The following is a 20,490-nucleotide window of genomic DNA, read 5'->3' on the forward strand; positions in this document are numbered from 1 at the left end:
AGGCTGGCCTCGAACTCACAGAGATCCACCTGCCTCTGCCTCCCGAGTGCTGGGATTAAAGGCGTGCACCACCACCGCCCGGCTAGAAACCCTGTTTCAAAAAACAAAAAATAATAAAAAATTCCTATCTAAGAAATTAGGGTCCTGTCAAAGACCCTAGTTCATGTTCTTGGGCATTCTCAGGATAAAAACAACTTGCCTTGAAGACCTAAAGACCATTCCGTGCCCCTGCTCGGAACTCAGAGGGAAACAGACCTTTCCTCAGGATGACGTGCCACTGTCCCTCCCTTGCCCTACCCAGCCCTGGGTCTGCTGGCAGGGAGTAATCCTGCATGGGCAGGGCTCCTGGGTGAACAGACCCCCCCACTCCCTCAGTCTCCCCCAGTTTCCAGGGCAGTAACAGAGCAGGAGCCCCCTCATAGCCACCCTCCACAGCCCCCTTTGACAGACGGATGAGGGCGAAGGGTCTAACTCAGCAATGGAGCGCACAGGTCCTGGGGCTCATCCCTAGCAGCATAAGTAAGTAAGTTAACCCCCCCCCTCCGCCTCTTGAATACCAAAGTTACAGTTGTATCATCCCACTCCACTCCTGATTGTGTTTCTGTTGTGTTTGGGTTTTCTTTTGGAACAGTGTTTCTTTGTTTAGCTCCGACTGGCCTGGAACACACTATGTAGACCAAGCTGGCCTTGAAACTCTCAGAGATCCCCCTGCCTCTGTCACGAGTGCTAGGTTTAAAGGGGGGGGGTCACCAAACACAGCTTTTGAGTACTTTTTACACCAAGGTGGATGGCAGGCAGTGGATGACACTCTCTCCCCCAGTCCCTTTTGTAGGTCTGGGGTCTTGCTAGTTTGCTTGCTTTCAGAAGCTGTAAGAAGAGGGAAATGGGTCTTCTCTTTCCCCATTTGGTTTTTGGCTCTCTCCTGTTCCCTTTTAGGGTGTTGGTGCTGTCAGAAGTCCTGTTCGAGCCGGGCAGTGGTGGCGCACGCCTTTAATCCCAGCACTCGGGAGGCAGAGGCAGGCGGATCTCTGTGAGTTCGAGACCAGCCTGGTCTACAGAGCTAGTTCCAGGACAGGCTCCAAAGCCACAGAGAAACCCTGTCTCGAAAAAAAAAAAAAAAAAAAAAAAAGAAGTCCTGTTCGAGTGTCATTGGTTGGTAGATGTGTCCTCATTTACCCAGTCACCTGTGCCTATGGTTAGCGTTACCAGCTTTTTACTGCTCCTCCACACAAACTTTAGGTTCCAGGAAACTGGGGCCAGGGCTCCTCCAGTTGTCTATCTTAAATTACCCATGAGGATCCACGGAGCCTGCTGCTGCGGGCAGTAAAGAGAGATGGGGTGATACTCCTACAGCCCTGGACTTCTGACTGCCACGGGGAGATGGCCATCAACTTCCACTGGAGTTAGGGGCCAACCAGAGCTCAACTGGAGTGACTTCAGGCTTCCTCTGCTGATCTTTTTGTTTTTTGAGACAGTCTCTGTGTAGCAGTCCTGGCTGTCCTGGAATTCCCTCAGTAGACGAGGCTGGCCTCGAATTCAGAGATCTGCCTGCCTCTGCCTCCCGAGTGCTGGGATTAAAGGTGTGCACCATCCCCACCCGGCTGATCTGTTTTTTGTTTGTTTGTTTGTTTTTTCTTTTTTTAAGGTAAGATCAGCGAGGATTTATATAATTACTGGCAGGGTAGCCCTGGTTTCCACCACTTGAATGTGTCTCCTTTCAGGGTACATATCCTCTGTGAAGTCTTCTGTAGTGAAGGGAGCCCTAAAGGACTGACAGAATCACCAGCAAGAGTGTCACGGTCCAAACTGGGGTTTCTTCTACTTTAAAACAAAACAAAAACCCAAAAAACAATTTTTAATTGTGTGTTATCTCTATGTGGGTATGTACATGTGACTGTAGTACCTACACAAGCCAGGAGAGGGCGATGGGTCCCTCAGCAGGAGTTATAGCTCCTTGTGACACCTGCTGTGGGTCTTGGGAACCAAACTCTGGTCCTCTACAGGAGTAGATGAACCGCTAAACCATCTCTCATCCCTCTTCTACTTTTTTGATAGGTAGCAGATGTACTCAGGAGCTAAGTAAGATGAGCTCTTTTGACAGGAGACACTCAGCATACCTGTTTCTACTTGTTTAAATGTGAATAGAATCTTTATCTCCTTGTGATAGCTCTGCCCTCCACTCATGTTTCTTTTTTTTAAACATAATTATTTATTTATTACGTATACAATATTCTGTCTGCGTGTATGCCTGCAGGCCAGACAGAAGAAAGGCACCAGACCTCATTACAGATGGCTGTGAGCCACCATGTGGTTGCTGGGAAATTGAACTCAGGACCATTGGAAAAGCAGGCAATACTCTTAACCGCTGAGCTACTTCTCCAGCCCCCCATATGTTTCTTAATATTTGTTATTTAAACATATCATGCTGGTCATGGTGGTACACGCCTTTGATCCCAGCACATAGGGCAGGTGAGTGGAAGGTGGGCAGATCTCTGAGTTTGAGGCGAGCCTGGTCTATGTAGTAAGTTTCAAGTTTGCCAGAACTACACAGTGAGACCCAGCCTAAAAAAAAAAAAAATTGGGTGGTGGCGGTACACACTTTTAATCCCAGCACTCAGAAGGCAGAGGCAGGTGGATCTCTTGAGTTCCAGGCCAGCCTGGTCTGGTCTACTGAACAAGTTCCAGGACAGCCAGGGCTACACAAAGAAACCCTGTCTTGAGGGGTGGGAGTGGAAGAAAGAAAATAAAAACAACTAGATTCAATACCCCCAGTGAGCTTTTGATTCTATGCCTATACTCTCCTTTCCGCTGCTGAGTCTTGTCTTTGTTCTCCGGGTGTCAGGTGTCCCTGGCTGGAACATCCACCCAGAAGTGCTTGGGGAAATCCCCTCTAGCCTACAGGCTGAGGTGAGGGCTTCAAGGTTCCCAGTTCCTCCCTTAATCCTAGTGCCTCAGAGATCAGAAAGGTAGGGAAGGCTGCTGTAGCAGGGGCCGTGTGATTGATCTATAAAAAGAATAGGTATGTATGCTAAGTGTGCCTTGCAAGCCTGAGGACCAGAGTTTGAGCTCCAGAACTTCTGTGAAAAAGCTGGGTGTGGTGTTGGAGATGGCTCATCAGTGATAAACCAGGTAGGACTGCTCACAGCGAACTGTAATTCCAGTTCCAGGGAATCAGACGCCCTCTCCTGGCCATTTTGGGCTTTGCACTTGTGTCCTTCCACTTCACATAATTAGAAACAACAACAAAAACCCAGCAGGGTATATGGTGGTGCAAGCCTTTAATTCCAGCACTGGGGAGGCAGAGGTAGACAGATCTTTGTGAATTCGAGGCCAGACTGCTCTACAGAGCGAGTTCCAGGACAACCAGGGCTATAAAAGGAACACTGCCTCAAAAAAAAAAAAAAAAAAAAAAAAAACAAAAAAAAAAAAAAAACAGAAAAAGAAGAAAGACATGACAAGGTGTGGTGACGCACACACGTAATGCCAGTTTTGAGGAGACAGACAGGCGGTTTCCTGTCTCTGAAAAGCAAGATGGATGGCATCTACAGATGACACCTGGCCCGTGTGCAAGGCTTTGAGTCCTTCCGTCTAGCCAGGGCCATGTGTGCAACACACCACTCGCTGAAGACAGGTTTTCTGAGAGTTCACTGAGTCCCCATTCTGGGCATGGGGAGCCAGATAGAGTCCTGGTTTCTGCTGGCAGATGTGTCCTATGCCACCCCAGGAACTGTCTAGAATGTTCCTGTTGTGTCTGGAAACAAGAGGCTTTCACCAGCTAAGCAGGCCATGGGCAGGGCTTATCAAGGAGTACACCGTGGAAGGTTCATGATGCAGCTAAGCCCACGTGAACTGACAAAGGGGAGTAGGCGCGAGGTGTGTGTGTGTGTGTGTGTCTGTCTGAGTGAAGAGTATTACAGGCTGAGCGAACAGCTAGTGAAGAGGCCCGAGGCAGGAGCATGCCCATGTGGCTGAGGGTTAGCTTGTAGGGTCAGAGAGAGTGTGTCTTAGTGAATAAATTGAGGCTGGGCATCATGCATATCTTGGAACAAAAGCATGGTTTATCGCCTGGCTTCAACGTACCTTAAAAAAAAAAAACTGTACCTACTTACTAGATTGTGTGTTCATGCTTGTGCCAGGCATGCATGTGGAGGTTACAGAACAACCTGAGGAATTTGGTTCTCCCGTTCCATCATGTAGGTCCCAGGGATTGAACTCTGGTCATCAGATTTGGTGGCAAGTGCCTTTGCCCACTGAATACATCCATCTAGACTGATGGACCCCCCCTTCCTTACCACCCCCTGCTGTGCTGCATCTTTTGTTGGTATTAGACAGCGTCTCTTGTAGTCCAGACTAGCCTGGGATTCACTATGCTGAGGGCTTTGAATTTGCAATTATTCCCCTGCCTCTGCCTCTTGTCACCACACCCAGTTTATGTGGTCCTCATGAATTCTAGGCCAGCACTCTGCCAACTGAGCTACATCCTCAGCCCTGTTTGTTTTCTGAGACAAGTTCTGGGTAGCCCAGGGTGGCCTTGAACTCATGACCACCCTGACTTACTCTGACCGTGGCTGGAGTTACAGGCATGTGCTGTCAGGCCGCAGAGGGGTGAGGGCGGGGTGGGCAGGGTTACTGTTGTCTTATGCCGATGAGGAAATGAGGTTCAGAGACAGCAGGTGGCATGCTCTGGGTCACACGGCTGGCAAACAGGGCCTTGATGCCCGTCCACTCTGGATCCCTCCTGACTCTGGGGAGATGACTGCGGGATGGGCAGAACAGGGTTGGGGGCAGTGACTTCTAGGTATTTTGGGATGGGTATCTTAGTGGAGAGAGAATGGAGGGGCCAACAGAGCAGCTCTGAGACATGAAAACGTGGATAGGAGTGGCACATCTAGCAGGATGTCTGAGAAGCATGGTGAGTGCCCAGGGGGAGGCCAGGCAGGGCTGGTGGGGAGCCTGGAGGCTGGCCTCAGAGACCTCTGAACCCGATAGGGGTGGGGAAGCCCTAGAACGTCATCTGTTTTATCTGCCTGGCCTGCTTTGTGCAAGGCTTGGGAAGGGAGGACCAGGGCACTGACAGTCCTAACTGCTGTGAGCTAGGCTCTGTTTGAAGTGGATTATGGGGTTCTTTAATTTTTATGACGTGTGTGTGCTATGAAGAAACTAAGGTGATTGATGACAAGCCTGTGTGGTTCAGGGTCCCAGCCTCCACTCACATAGTCATTGCCTTCAATCCCAAGCTCTGTTCCAAACCCATCTTTTGTTCTCTATAGCCCAGGACATTTGTGACACGTGCTTTTTTGGGATGAGGGACATTGGGGCTCAAGGAGAGGGTGTAGCATGCTTGGCCAGTCAGGAGACTAGGGTGACCCAGGCTGCTTCTCTACCAAGACAGGGCACAGCTGACGCGCCATCTTTCCCCTCCCCTGGGTCCAGGAGACAAGTGACCATGGCCTACCACAGCTTCCTGGTGGAGCCCATCAGCTGCCATGCCTGGAACAAGGACCGTACACGTGAGTGCTCACCTCTGCCAGGGTGGCCTCTTGAACTGGGGACAGTGGGGTGACAGAATAGTGAAACAGCTTTGAGAGGTGGGGTGCAGTCAGAATCCACACCTTGGGCCTCCGTGCTTAAGGCAAGTGCTTGCTCCTGGAATGGGGTCAAGAACTGAAGAGCAAGCAGGGGGGCGGGGCAGGCAGGTAGAAAAGGAGATGTTGGCATATTGGGTGGACAGTGGTTTAACAGCCTGGGTCTCCTGGAACAGTCTGGAGGGTAGTGGAAAGAATTAGGATGAACAGCACAAAGGACAGGGTGTGGTGGTACACACCTGTCGTCCCAAAACTTAAGAGGCTGAGGCAGGGGGGTTGTAAGTTTGAGCTAAGCTACATAGTGATACTTTTCGCTAAGCAACAAAATGGGCCAGTGGGATGGCTCCGCACTGCTTGCTCTCCAGAACCCACACTCACTGCTCTCAGTTGCCCTCTGACCTCCACTCACGTACTGTGCACTCCCATCCGTACACACATGCACGGCTGTGGGATGATGAATGAGCAGCTCCAGGGTCCTGAAATTGCTGTGGGGAAATTCAGGGGATGGGTCCAGGCATGGGGTGGCCCAGCAGGACATGAGGTGGGAAGGGTGGGCACCCATGCCACTGCCTCCCTAAAGTCATGCCTGTCTCCTACAGAGATCGCCATCTGCCCCAACAACCATGAGGTACACATCTATGAGAAGAGTGGTACCAAGTGGAACAAGGTTCACGAGCTTAAGGAGCACAACGGGCAGGTGACAGGTGGGTGAGGACCCCCCTCTTGAGGAGGCAAAGGGACAGAGCAGGTCCAGGCAGAGCTGACTACTCACTCCTCTATTAGTGGGAGTAGTCTTGGTTGCAGAGAAAACAACCCTCTTCAAACTGACTTAAGGACCATAAAGACGGCTCAGCTGATAAAGGGACTTACTTGAGTTCCATCCCCAGACCTCACAAGGAAGAGAACCAGTTCCTGCACACTGTCCTCTGACCTCCACAGACTACCATATACAAACACAAATACATTTTTAAAATTAAAAGTCAAATTGGTGCCAGACGATGGTGGCGCACGTGTTTAATCCCAGCACTTGAGAGGCAGATGCTGGCGGATCTCTGAGTTCAAGGCCAAGCCTGGGCTACAGAGGGAGTTCCAGGACAGGCTCCTAAGCTACAGAGAAACCCTGTCTCGAAAAACCAAAACCAAACAAACAAAAAGTCAAATTGGCTTCAGTGGTAAAAAGATTGTAGACTTCCCAAGGGGCTAGATCCAGCAGCTCAGCATTACTAGGACCTATCTCTTGGCTTTATCTCCAGAATGTTTGGGATTATCTTGTGGAAACTGGTAGTCCCCTAATAAGCTTAAGTAGTCACCCCTGGAGTGTGTTAGGGGAGGGGGATGCTAGTGAGTGGAGATGTGGCTCATCAGGCCAGCACTTGCATAGAATTCCCCAGTCAGGGGCAGGGGGCTAGAGGCATGTCTTGGTAGTAGCATACTCGTTAGTCGGAGCAAGGCACTGGGCACCATAGTTACACGGCTAGGCATGACCACTGTAGCTTGGGTGGCTTTAGCTTGTGTCCTCTGACCCTGTCCTGCAGGTATCGACTGGGCCCCTGAGAGTAACCGCATTGTGACCTGTGGCACAGACCGCAATGCCTATGTGTGGACACTGAAGGGCCGCACATGGAAACCCACACTGGTCATCCTGCGGATCAACCGAGCTGCCCGCTGTGTGCGCTGGGCCCCCAATGAGAACAAGTTCGCGGTGGGCAGTGGCTCCCGTGTCATCTCCATCTGTTACTTTGAGCAGGAGAATGACTGGTGGGTGCTTTGTCGGGGCCAGAGGAGGCGGGGGGTGGGAGAGTCCAGGGTGGGGTAGGGGTGCTGCTGGAGCTCAGGACTGCAGGGGTGCAAGGTCAAAATGGCCCCAGAATGCAGCAAATGAAACACGAAGACTTGCTCCCATGACTCCAGGGAAATCTGTCCTGAGTCTCACTGGGGAGGCAGATGGTCTTTACTGTGGTCCCACAGCTCTGACTGTGGTCCCACAGCTCTGACTCGACACAGAGCACACCAGTGCTACTTCGGGGGACACTCCAAGCCCTTTGCACACACTGCCACCCACTTTCAGGTGTGCCATACTTCAAGGGCCACTCACAAACACCCAGCCCAGGATGGCTTCAAGTTCAGTGTAGAGCCAGGGTGACCCTGAACTTGTGGTCCTCCTGCCTCTGCCTCCCTAGTCCTGGGATGACAGGCATGCACCACCATGCCTGATTTACGCAGGGACAGGAATGGAACAGAAGACTCCATGAATGCTGGACAAACACCCCACCATTTGAACTACATCTCCAGCCATAGGGAATTAAAACCTAGGGTCTTCTGCATGTGAGATAAAAGCTCTGCCACTGAACCACATTGCGAGCCCTAATTTTGGTGGAGACAGCATCTTGCTAGCTAAGGCTAGAACTCAATTCTCTAGTATTTGTGTGCACCAGATGCCTGTCCCAGCCAGTGTTGGAGGACAAGGACAGCTTTGAATCTGGAAAACCATAATTCAAATCCCACCCTAGCCACAGAACCATGCGATCTTCAGTTGGTGGTGGCAAGTTCTCACCTCAAAAGGAACCCGGTACATCACTGCCTGGAGTAGGCACTCAAGTGTTGATGCAGTTGTGCCCCCGGGACACTGCTGTCCATGTCACCCGCCTGCCTTTCTCACCCATGTGTGTAGGTGGGTGTGCAAGCACATCAAAAAACCCATCCGCTCCACCGTCCTCAGCCTTGACTGGCACCCCAACAACGTGCTCCTGGCTGCTGGCTCCTGTGACTTCAAGTGCAGGTAAGCTGGACATCCACCTGAGACGCAACCCTAGCTGAGCAATAGTAGGGACTGAAGGATAGAGGAAGAACCCCAAGCGCCTCCTCCTAGACCAACTCCTGTGCTACCAGCCAGGCCCCCTAGGGATCCCCGGGGCATCAGACAGGATTTTCACCCTGATGGCCTGCTAGCACCCCAGGACAGAGTCTTAGCAAAACTTGTCCCTTGCTGTCTCTTGAATGTCAGCAGGGTCCCCACAAGTCCTCCTCCCCTGTGTCCCCCCATACAGCTGTCCTGATTTCTACTGAAGGAGAATGGTGTTTATTGTAAAATTCCTACTAAGGTACAAATGATTGATAACCTGGTTACTTACAGCCCTATAAAGTCTCTTGGTCACTCTACCCAAATTCCTCCCAAATCTCTGAATTCTCACCTGGGAAACTATGGGCCTATAGTTTCCTGATCCAGGGCCTGGAGATTGTGGCTTCCCATGAGGCTTTAGGTTGATAGCTAGGGAGCTGGTCTGTTGGCCCCACCCGTTTTTGTTTTCATGAACTGGTGCCTTGCGGTTATAGCTCAGGCTGTCCTCAAACTTATGGTCTTTTATTAAGGGTGTTAAACAGGTGGATCAAGAAGAGTTTAATATGTGTGGGAATGGTGTTGTAGGGCCAAGAGGAGGGCAGAATTGGAGCACAGGAGCTGTTGTAGCCACAGTCTAGCCTGGCAGGGACTGGGACACCTCCTAGAGCCATCTGTAGCAGTTATGAACAGTCACCTTTCATGTTAGGGTCCCATGGGTGCTGGGAGGTCACAGGACTCTGAACTAGGCCTCCCATCCTGGCCCCATCTTGGTATATAGAAGGCAGAGGCTCAAGCCTGAATACAGCAGTCCTGCAGAGTCAGGTCTGGGACCCACAGACTTGGGGGAGGATCCCCTTCTCAGGCCCCTTTGTTTTTCCCAACAGGATCTTCTCTGCCTATATCAAGGAGGTAGAGGAGCGGCCAGCCCCGACACCATGGGGCTCTAAGATGCCCTTTGGGGAGCTGATGTTTGAGTCGAGCAGCAGTTGTGGCTGGGTGCATGGCGTCTGCTTCTCGGCCAATGGGAGCCGTGTGGCTTGGGTCAGCCATGACAGCACTGTGTGTCTGGCAGACGCTGACAAGAAGATGGCGTGAGTATGGGAACAGAGGTGGGGAGGACAGTGGTAACTGAAGTACAGAGCAGGAGTGAAAGGGACAGCATGGCTGACCCATTTCTCTTTCAGTGTTGCAACCCTGGCCTCGGAAACCTTGCCACTCCTGGCCATCACCTTCATCACAGAAAATAGTCTAGTGGCAGCGGTAAGTGGCCTTTGGGGATACAAGGGCAGAGGCCAGTAAGTAGTCCCTTTTCACTCAACCTTCCCTCCCTCCGCATCCATATATTATGTACAACTGTCTGGGTTATGCTGTACTAACAAAATTTCCCAGCTGTGTGGCATGACAAAAGGGTATAGAGTCTCACTATGTTGCCTAAGCTAGTCTTCCCTTTTCCCTCTGAGTTCTCCAGGCTTGCCTTTAGTTCTGTAACCCAGGCCAGCCTCCTGAGTAACTGAATTGCACGTTCTTGCTGGCACATCTATCCAGTGTGGGTGTTGGGGAACGGGGGGGACACTCTGACCCTGAAGAAGACTTCATTTCCAATGCTTCCCCAGCTGTCTTGAGTGCAGAAGAATCCTAGAATCATGCCCTAACATCTTTGCTTACACTGATCAGTGCAAATGACAGGGTCATACCTAACTGGAAAGGCATGTGGCCTATGGGATTGCTCTGGGAGTGAAAGCACTCTGATGACTCCAAGTCCTGGATCCCACAGTGAAAGGAGAAAACCAACTCTCACAGGTTGTCTTCTGACCTCAACATGCACCCATACACCAAATTAGAAGCAGGCCCGCGGGAATGAACTAAGAGTCACCAAGTGTCCTGAAACCTACTGTCCCTTCTGCCCACTATTCTATTAATATGGAGGTTGCCAAGTTTGCTTTCTATCTGGAGGGTCACCCAGCTAGGATGGAGGTCCACCTAATGAAAGGGCCCCAGACATGCCTTGCATAGTGGAGGAAGGGCAGCCTTCTTAACTGTGCCTACTTGATACATCTGAGGCTGAGGTCCCTCTCTCTGGCTCTTGGTCTATCTCCCAGCTGGGGCATTAGTCTCCTGGTAGCCAGATGCCCTCATGGTCATGTTCCACCTCAAACCTCAGTTTTCCTGTTTTAAGAGTCCCTACCTCAAATGATGCTTCAATGGTACTCCTGTTCGTTCTCAGGGCCACGACTGCTTTCCTGTGCTGTTTACCTATGACAGTGCTGCGGGGACATTGAGCTTTGGTGGTCGGCTGGACGTGCCCAAGCAAAGCTCCCAGCGTGGCCTGACAGCCCGCGAACGCTTCCAGAACCTGGACAAGAAGGCCAGCTCTGAGGGTGGTGCAGCCACGGGCGCTGGCCTAGACTCACTGCATAAGAACAGTGTCAGGTGCTTCTGCAGACACTGGAGAACACTAGGCTAGGGTGGGAGCCAGAGGGAGGTGGGGATGAAACAGCACAATGCTGGAGGAGGCACTAGGCGGAAGCAGGCTACACTCAAATAGTAGGAACTCTCTTAGCAGTCAGCCTAGCTTTACTTGTGTGGCTGGCAGGACTTGCCTAGGCATGATGGGGCCTCTAGGATGTTGCCGTGACTGGTGGGCTTCCTGGGAGTGGGTCCCTTCCTAGATTCCTTCCAAGTGTGAGAGACCCTCCAAAACCCCAGAGCCACAGGGGTCTACCCTGTAGCATACTAGGTATCAGGGACTCTACATTCTCTATACATTCGGGCTTGTCCTTGTCTAGGCCTCAAGGTTCTTGTTCTTTGTAGTTTTCATGGGAATAGGTCTGGGCACTTGTGGCCAGCAAGCCAAGCCTCTAAACCCAATATTCCTACAGTCAAATCTCGGTGCTCAGTGGAGGCAAGGCCAAGTGCTCGCAGTTCTGCACCACAGGCATGGATGGTGGCATGAGCATCTGGGATGTGAAGGTAAAGCTGCCCCTGCACCCCCTCCCTCTTTTCTCCTTGGCAGCTGCCCCCGGGGCTTGGGACGGGGAATCATTTTCTGACCTATGTGGTTGCATGCCCTTCTGTTGGGATTAGGACTCTGCCCTCTTTTGTGCTGGGGCTGAGATGGGTGTGGGGTGTCTGCAGGACAGCAGAGAACCATCCTGTCCATTCTCTACTTGCAGAGCTTGGAGTCAGCCTTGAAGGACCTGAAGATCAAATGAGCGGTGGAGTGCCACCCTCATCCCAGCTGCTGGGAAAGAAGGAAAGGGGCTGGGGAGGCTAAGGGTTGCTTTGCTGAATGCTTCTAGGGTGCCAGTACAGGGAGAAGACAGGTAGAAACTTTCCTACCTATTTAAGGAACATGTTAAAGAAATGCTTTTACTTATTGCTTAAAAAAGAAAGAAAAAAAAAAGCCCCTAAACACAATGCTGGTCATGAATCGCTTCAGAATATGGGGTAATAAACACACCAACTGTGGACAGGCCTGTCTGTGTCTCAAAGAAGCTGTATGGGTGTGGGCTGCTGGAAAAAATACTGACCTTCTCTCCTGACAGCGCTTCAGGTCAGATTCTAACAAACGTACACATTACTCCGGATCATAATGGAAATCTTTTATAGTGTGGGCAGCTGATTTTTGGCAAATGTTCAGTCTCCTATTTCTATTTTAGCCTGAGACCTTTTGTCACATGCTTTGGGTTACCAGCATCTGAGCTGGTAAATTCCATCAAGGATTTCCTAATGGGGAAAAACCATCATTCTGTAAGACATTACCCTAACAGCCCCAAGCCATACGAGCTCTTGATTCAACCCAGGTCTAAAGAGTTTGCAAGACAGTCAGATTCTATGCTGAAGGCCATTCATGGTTCTCCTTCAGATGGGCAAAGGGCTCCACCAACCCTCAACCACACTCTGCTAAATAGCTACCTTCTTTGGCCCTGAGAGAGACTTCCCCTCTAGAGGCTATTAATTAGACTTAGGCCCAAGGGAATATGGTAGAGATCACTAGGAAATGGACTCAATGCCATGCCATCATGTTGCTTGATCCTCTGGCAACCGCACCACCCCTATTTGTACCCTGACACACCCATAAACACCCCCCCCCCCCACACACACACAGAAGCTCCCTGATCTCTGGGGATGCACAAAGGACAATGCCATTCAGGTGAAGCATCCTGCTCAGATGGGGACAGGACATGAGCCTTTCACTGGTCCTGAATGCACAAGTAACTCACTGGCTGTGTTAACGTACGTCTGCTGCTTCAACAGCCATAATGCTAAGTATCAAGTTGGTAGCTTAGGCTGTGGTGAGTGCCGGGCATTACCTTTGAGAGATTTCCTCTAGCAGAGGATTAGGAAATCAACAGGCAGGCAGTACCTGGAGGCCCACAGGGGAAACTCAGCACTGCTCTTTGCTGTAGGTTGAGTACTCACCCTATTCTGATACTGAGATCTAGGCCCTGCACCTTGCTTGGTGGCTGTTTTCCCAGGTAGGCATGTGCCCTGAACCCTGCTGGTACCTGCCATGAGCAAAATTAGGGTACAGAGGCCAGAAGACGAATTGTCATACAAGGATTACGATAATGTTGTTTAATCTGCCAAATATACAAGTTGAATTTAAGGAGCGTGTCTTGTCTGGGTGATGCACAGTAACCAGAGGTTTCTTGAAATGATCAATGGGTAGGGTTAAAAATGGCTACTAGCCCTGACCAGGTGAATGGAAAGGGGGCAGAACAGGTCAGAGAGGAGAGGCCTCATTGGACGGAACTGGCCAGGCACAAACCTCGGACCCTTAGGGGCACAGGCTTCCTTGACAGCCCCTGAGTGAGCACCCAGACAACAACCTGGGCTGGTTGTTATCAACTCCCACAGCAGCTGCCTGCTGGCATTAATTCTCCCCCCTCCCCCACGTGCAATCTACTGGACAAATGGAATCTCTTTACCCTACTTCCCAGGCACCCCTTAAAAACAGCAAAAACATTCAAATGGTTATGTATGAAATGCTGTCCTGCATCTTTCTGTCTCAAAGATAGCAGCTTGCCCCTCCCCCAGCCCCCCCCCACATCCCCTGAACAATTTCTGTGCCAAGATGAAGAAGAGGCCCCAGGCCGTGGGGGCTCCTGGCCATGAGGGGCTGCTGCAGCGGCGCCAGAGCACAGGGTGGGTGAGACATGGCAGAGGTCCTGGCGGCACGGCCCAGTTCCCTGGCATCTCCTCCCACAGGCCAGCTTACTTATTCAGGGAGAGTGACTGCATTCGTTTTCCTGACAAAGTTGCGTCATCTTTTGCTGAAGGAAGGGAAGGGTGGGGATTAGAACACAGCAAAAACAACTCCCACATCCCTCTGAATCACAGGGCTTCGGGACCAAGGCCTCAGAAAACATTTTGTGCAAACTGGCTAACAGATAGGAAGAGAGCCAAGAAGGATCCAGGCTGCCACCTGAGGGAGAGGATTTCTGCTAAGGCCACATGGCCCAGATTCCTGTCACACTTGAATGGCCGTCACTGCCCTGTCAAAAGCTGCCTGTCCATTCAGGCCCACCAACATATGGTCTGGTGACTATTGAGAACTTCTGGCATCCCTGGCAGAACCCTGCAATTCTAACCTTCGTGTATGTCTAATGTCTTAAGTCAGCAACAATACCTAGCTACATGTCAAGTTCTTCCTTGCTTAGAGTTTGGGAAGCCGAATGAGTTAGGATAACTAAGCGTAGGAAAGGGATAGATGCCCCAGTGAGTTCACAGTTCTAGATGTCAGTTTCCTAATAATTCAGTAAATAGGAAAGAGAGCTAAGGGCGTTCATAGCCATCCTTGCCTCCTTTCCCATGGAAGGTCTCAAGTAAAGTGTTTCCCTATACTAGACACCCCAAGGCCTGTGAGAACCTAGATAACCTTTAGATGGCCAGGTGAGGAGTGGATACAGGTATGATGCCTGGCATCTTTTTCTTTTATATATAGCTCCACCATCTCAAGCCCCTGAAAGGATGGTGGCAACTTCAAAGACCTGAGCTGCCTCTCAAAGGCTGCCTGCTGCTGAAGTCAGTGACTGTTAGATAATGCTCTACTGATCCCAACCCTCATCTACTCCATGATGGTGGGCAAGAGTATCTATTTCCCCCAGAGATTGCATGGCTTTACTGGGTCACATGGTGATCAGGCAGCTGTCATTCCTTAGCCCCTCCCACATCAGACAGGGTTCAGGGTCCTACCTAGAACCAAGCAGGTAACTGCACCCAGAGCCAACAGACCTGGACCTACCTTTCCTCTCCTCTTCTTTCTTTCTTGCTGCTTCCTCTCGCTGTTTCCGGATGATTGCCAGCCGGGCAAGATCAGCCTTGGCCTGCTCTGTCTTCCCAGCCAAATGCATCTTCATGTAGCGCTCCTTTGCTTTCTGCTTTTCGATTTCTTCTCTGTTTGTATAAAATGTTGTCATGGGCTAGTTTTCCCACCACAGTTAGCTGGGCTAGACATGGGAGTAAGCACTCAGGTGCAAAGGAAAAGGAGGGTATGCTCTGGTTCCAAGTGTCTCTGTGGACACCCCCCAAACAAACAAGGAGAGGGAATGGGCCCAGAAGGCAAACCTGTGAGAACCTTGGCACAAGGGACAATGCTGATGTCTGAAAACTTGAGTTTAGTGGCCAAAATGAGAACGTGGAACTCAAATGGAGTGCACTGTGTTTCAGACAAGATAATCATAACCAAAAAGGTACAGGGCAGGGAATGCAAGCCACAAATGATGGGAAAGAGACAGAACCTGTCTTCAGGGCAGTCTTACAGTCGCTTACGTGTACCTCCCAAGCAGGTTAACCCCCTCAGGTGGGGTGTGAGAACAAAAGCAGATTCATTGGGACAAGGGTGTGATCAGTAATCAACTGTCTAAATAGAGTGTGAAAGGCCATCAATCTCTGTGTGGTTCTGACTAGGAGGGCTGTCTAACACATGAGAACACAGGGTTCCATTTGCACTAAAACCTTGGAGGAGTCAAATAGCAAAGGAGGAAAGAGCCTTGCCTGGCAGGAGCAGCAGAGGGGCTTTCTGGAGGCCTTCCCAGTCCACAAGGCTGGGTAGTAATAGGAAGCAAAGCATGGGGGACTGCTTCAAAGGGATGGATGAGAAACTCAGCCAGCTAGGGCTCAATGGGGAAATAATACACTCAGAGGAGACTAGACAAGACACCTACTATGGAGGTGTGGAGACAGTACAATTGAGTCAGCAGGTTCACCCTGACAGGGATGTGCCAGACTGAAATGTCTCTTGGCTATTCAGGACTAACCAAGCTGCTTCAAGGTTCTGCAGGGCCCCTTCAGTGAAGGCCAGGTACTGGCAGTGTGCTGGCTTTCATGATCATCAGTTCTGCATCTCTGTTGGGCAGAGATGCAAGTTTTTGATTTGAGGCCCAAAGAGGAAAGTAACCTATCCATGGCTGCTCGATGAAATGGCAGAACCCTGGTGGGCACTAGAGCCTTTCTGCTCTGGAAAGAACAGCCCAGCCTGCTGGGTTTCTCTGAGTCAATCACAAAAAGGAAAATAATGGAGGGGTATAAAAACAGAGTCCTCCACAGCCCCAATGACACCAAAACCCCCTCTCTGAGGAGTTTGGAAACATGTTCTTTAGTCATCCTGGGATTTGCACAGGTAGTAAGTGGAATCCTAGCTGCTTTCAGTCTGTTAAAAGGCCAGAGGTTGTCTCCTCTTGGGAAGTCAATGAGGCTGTAGGTGTGGCTAGAACACAGAGTGCCTACTTTGGGGCCCTAGTATGTATGCTTAGGTTGCAGGTCCCAGCAGACATTACCGTTCTCTCCTTGATAGCTCCTTTGGCCCATCCAGATCCAGTTGTGTGACCTTCTTGGTTGTCTGTGCCACCCGGTTGGGGTTTTCAATGTCAATGAGCCCTTCCACACCTTTCCGCTTTTGCTAAGATAGAGCAGGAATATTAGAGGTTAGGTCTTGGGGTGCCTCAGAAAGCCAGCCCACCACCTCCCAAGAGCCCATCAGGATGGGAACAGCACTTTAGTGTACCTCAGCAGTCTGGAAGGGGCAAGGAAAATGAGTGCATACAATCAAAGCCCAGCCTGTGTCAGGCCCCAGCATCCTGGCAGCTCAGGCTTCAGTAAGTTGCCCAAGATCAACAGAGAGCAGTACTGTTCTATTTCAATCTGTCTCTAGAAGCAGCTTCCCATGCAATTCTAAGCCTGATTTTCCCTATAATGACCACATGCTGGGTTCTAGGGCAGGGTGAGCCATGGTGTTGCAATTCCTGCCCATCTCAGCTTTAAGTAGGAAATATGACACCAGGATGAAGGAGCTTTTTGGATCACATGTCTAAGGAGCTATGCCATCCTATCTGGAGAGGCCCAAGAAACGAAACAAGTTTTACAGTAGGTTTGCTTAATCACGAGCTTTATCAAAACTAGTTTTTCTCCTCAAAATGACCAAGAAGAAATTCCAAGTGTCTACATTCAACTTGAATACCTCTTTCTATAACATGCAGCCATCCACGACAGCTTGACCTGAGAACAACCCTCACCATGATAGGCTGAATGGGGTAAAGGTGGCTGCTGCAAAGCTTAATGTTTGATCACAAGGACCTATGATTTCTGCAGTTTGTCTGACCACACATACACTATGGCATGCTTGTACACCCATGATAACCCTCCTCACCATAAATAAATTTTAAAACATAAAGAAAACCTGGATATCCCTCTCCTACTTTCAAGACATCCACAGTTGCCCCCGCCCAGTTGCTATGCAGTAAAGTCAATATCCTTCTGTAACTATAGAGATGCCCTTGACCACTAACTCACAGCTCCTGTTTCTGCTCTTCAAACATACAGAGCTTGTTCTCATCCCAGGGCCTTTCTACTTACTAGTCTGTCGACTGCTCTGCCTAGCATCTGTTGTTTGTCTGTTTGCTTGTTTTACCCTGGCTTGTCACAAACCACCTTACTAGCACAATGCCAGTTCAAGTACCCTCTATCAATTCGATTCATAGGATTTCTCAGTTTGAATTTACTTTATTTTCACTACATGTTCCTATTAGATTATGAGTCCTTAAGAACAAGAACTTTTAGCCAGGCAGTTGTGGCACACACCTTTAATCCTAGCACTTAGGAAGCTAAGGCAGGTAGATCTCAGTGAGTTCAAGACTAGGTCTACAAGACCTAGTTTCAGAGAAACCCTGTCTCAAAAAAAAAAAAAACAAAAAACCAAACAAAAACCAAAAAACAAAACAAAACCAAAAATCAAAAAAGAAAAAAAAAAACAAAACAAAAAACACACCAAAACCAACCAACCAACCAAACAAACAAACAAACAAAAAAACCTACCAAAACAAAAAACAAGAGCGTTTGAGCTGGGTGGTGTCAGCACTCAGATCTCTGAGTTCAAGGCCAGCCTGGTCTAGAGAGAGTTCTAGGACAGGCTCCAAAAAACAAACCCTGTCTTGAACCCCTCCCCCTCAAAAATCACATCAAGAGCTTTTGGTAATCAATGTGTCCTCAAAATTTGTAGATGTCATGTCACTTCACACACAGGCAGCAGAGACAGGATAGATTATAGGTTATATAGCAAGTTTGAGGCCAAGTCAGGATACATGAGACCCTGACTCAAAACAAAACAAAACAAAAACAAGAGGGCCAGAGATAGCTAGGCGGGTAAAGAACTTGCCTTGCAAGCCCGACAACCTGACTTTGATCTCTGGAACTCACATCAAAGTGGAAGGGGAGTTGACTCCACAGCCAGTCTCTGACTTCCTATGCCAGCATGGTATGTATGTATGTTCCTCCAATTAAAAACCCAACAAACTGGGCATGGTGGTACATGCTCATAAACCAAGCACTTTAGGAGGTGGAGACAGAATCGTCAGGAGATCATAACCGGGCTAGGTCAAGTGAGACCGTGTCTCATCTGCCCATAGAATGGGTATGGCCTGCAGTCACCTGGTAGTCATCATCTTCATCTTCACTCTCATCTGAATCTAGAGACTTCTTCTCCTTTTTGGGGTCACCTGAAGCCCCATCTCCACCTTCTTCTTGTTCATCTTCTTCCTGTTTCAGAAATGGACAACCTGCAGAATCAAAAATGCAAAACAGACCCCCAAGAATGTAACACCCATGACTACCCCCTCACTATGGACCGTCACATTAAATCCTTGGAAGGCTCAGGCCAACTAAGACAAGGATCCTAACTCTGTGACCCCAGTAACTCAGCATCATGGACCAGAGACCAGTCCTTTAGTCCAGCAAAGCCTCTAATACAGCCACAAAAGACCCCGATTCTCTTCATAGCCACCTTGGTCAGTCCAGGGAGCAGCTGATCTCACAAGGTGAGAAAGATCCAGATGTGGGCTGAAAACTGTGCCTGCTCAGTTGGTATGCAGCATGCAGCTGCCAAAGTGACTTTCCTGGTTTTATGCTCCCATAGTCACGCCTGCCCACAAACTCCCTTTAGCACCCAATGCCCAAGACCACATCTTGACAGGCTAACTGCTTCTACTCTTTCTGTCTCAAGAATCCCCCTCCAAATCACCTGGAAGAGCCCACATTATGACGTATGTCTGTAATCTCAGCACACAATTGCCAAGAGAGTGCAAAGGCAGCTTGGGCCACATAGTGAGATCCTGTCCCCAAAACCAAATTTAAAAAGCCCCAATAAAAACCTTATGTCCATCCTCTCTTAACACCTACCCATACATTCTCCAAGGTCCCATGCAAATGCCAGCAACTCCACAAAGCCCTACCAGATTCCCCAGCTAGATATGGCTCCTCCCTTTCTCAGGGTTGGGGTAGGAGAGGGGGCTATCTGTACCCTTAGGCCCTTAATCAAGGTGTAGGTACTCAGTATTACAGGAGATGCAATTAATAGTGGACTGGACAGGGTATCCTGGGCCCAGAGGAAAGAGAACTACTAGTTCAGCTTGGACTGGAGGAGGACAGGCAACACTAGTAAGAGTCACATTGCAGTGATGCTGGACAAAGTTAAGAGCAATGCTGAGGGTGTGGGAAGGTGGCCCTCCCTATGTGGTTCCAGGAAATCAGAGCTGTAGATGGACAGTGGCAGGTAGAGGGAAAGCCTCTACAAGGAAGGCACATAGGACAAGAGTGGAGGCCACTAAGGCAACTGCTTATTGGTCCAATCACACCTGCCCCCTGCTGCCCTTCCCACCCCATGTGGTGACTTTTCCTGGAGAACAGTCCTCTCCTGTCCTCCCCAGTAGCCAGAAGCAAGGCACCACGCAGGCCCACTGAATCAGACATGTACTCACGTTGGCCTTCTGCTTCTCAGCCTGCAGCTGGGCATCGATCTCCTCAGGGCTTGTATATTGTCTCACCCGGCCTTTGTGGCCTCCCTTTCTACCTGCACAAAGATCAGAAGTTCAGGAAGGTGAGAGAGAAGGCTGCCATTTTTGCACTGACCCCAGGAGGAAACAAAGGGAACTTCACCTACCCCCACCAAGTACAGTGTTCCCCCCCCAAAAACAAAAGTAGCAGCTTATGACACCTGATGCACAAATCGCCGGATGTAGGTTCCTAACAAGACCTGAGGTGAGGAAAGCAAGGAGGAGTCTGACTGAATCCTGTTTTCTTAAAATCCAAATATGGCTGGCTATAGTGGCGTACACCTTTAGTCCTTGCAGTCCAGACTGCAGAGGCAGGGAAGATATAGACAGACCCCTCGAGTTCTAGGCTAGCCTGGTCTACATATGGAGTCGTGGGCCAGGCAGGGCACATAGTGAGACCAAGTAGAGAAGCATAAAACATGTATGCCTTTTCTGGCATAACAAAGCTTTTTACGTTAGTATCACTCTGTCACAGCTCATCTGATCCTTAGAACAAAGGTACAATACAAAAGCCATTGCTGGTTTTCTACCACAGGGAAGGAGACTTACTTACTGTCAAGCAAAGTGCAAAAGAGGAAGAATTCTGAAGCCTAAATCTCTGGGTACCAATCTAGCTTTATCATTTCCTAGATGTGTGGCTCTCTGGGCAGGTATACACTTTCCTAAAGCCTCGGGGTTTTTTTTCCCCCAAAAAGGCTGCCATGGAAATAAACTGGTTACCATTCAAAAAGCAGCAGGG

General features: G+C 49.8%; 2 protein-coding genes across 4 annotated transcripts in view; one reads left to right on the top strand and one right to left on the bottom strand.

Moving 5' to 3' along the window:
- Positions 1-11,892, top strand: part of Arpc1b (actin related protein 2/3 complex subunit 1B) — a 15,085-nt gene extending 3,193 nt beyond the window's left edge. The window contains exons 2-10 of one of the 3 annotated variants that reach the window (XM_005368056.1): positions 5,434-5,510; positions 6,185-6,289; positions 7,121-7,343; positions 8,257-8,364; positions 9,309-9,515; positions 9,609-9,684; positions 10,649-10,854; positions 11,304-11,394; positions 11,598-11,892. In XM_005368056.1, the coding sequence (XP_005368113.1) occupies positions 5,447-5,510; positions 6,185-6,289; positions 7,121-7,343; positions 8,257-8,364; positions 9,309-9,515; positions 9,609-9,684; positions 10,649-10,854; positions 11,304-11,394; positions 11,598-11,636 (1,119 nt within the window). In that variant the 5' untranslated portion in view covers positions 5,434-5,446 and the 3' untranslated portion in view covers positions 11,637-11,892. Of the gene's footprint in view, positions 1-5,388; positions 5,511-6,184; positions 6,290-7,120; positions 7,344-8,256; positions 8,365-9,308; positions 9,516-9,608; positions 9,685-10,648; positions 10,855-11,303; positions 11,395-11,597 lie in introns of all 3 variants that reach the window. The other 2 variants (XM_013354089.2, XM_013354090.2) reach the window with 2 other exon arrangements.
- A 1,087-nt stretch (positions 11,893-12,979) lies between these two features.
- Pdap1 (PDGFA associated protein 1) overlaps positions 12,980-20,490 on the bottom strand; it is a 10,081-nt gene continuing 2,570 nt past the window's right edge. Inside the window, exons 2-6 of the mRNA XM_005368057.3 lie at positions 19,677-19,768; positions 18,352-18,459; positions 16,206-16,327; positions 14,672-14,823; positions 12,980-13,700 (exon numbers count right to left, since the gene is read on the bottom strand). Of these exons, the coding sequence (XP_005368114.1) occupies positions 13,642-13,700; positions 14,672-14,823; positions 16,206-16,327; positions 18,352-18,459; positions 19,677-19,768 (533 nt within the window). The 3' untranslated portion in view covers positions 12,980-13,641. The remainder of the gene's footprint in view (positions 13,701-14,671; positions 14,824-16,205; positions 16,328-18,351; positions 18,460-19,676; positions 19,769-20,490) is intronic.

The sequence above is a fragment of the Microtus ochrogaster genome, unplaced genomic scaffold (assembly GCF_000317375.1).
Source record: "Microtus ochrogaster isolate Prairie Vole_2 unplaced genomic scaffold, MicOch1.0 UNK27, whole genome shotgun sequence".
Classification (NCBI taxonomy): Eukaryota; Metazoa; Chordata; class Mammalia; order Rodentia; family Cricetidae; genus Microtus; species Microtus ochrogaster.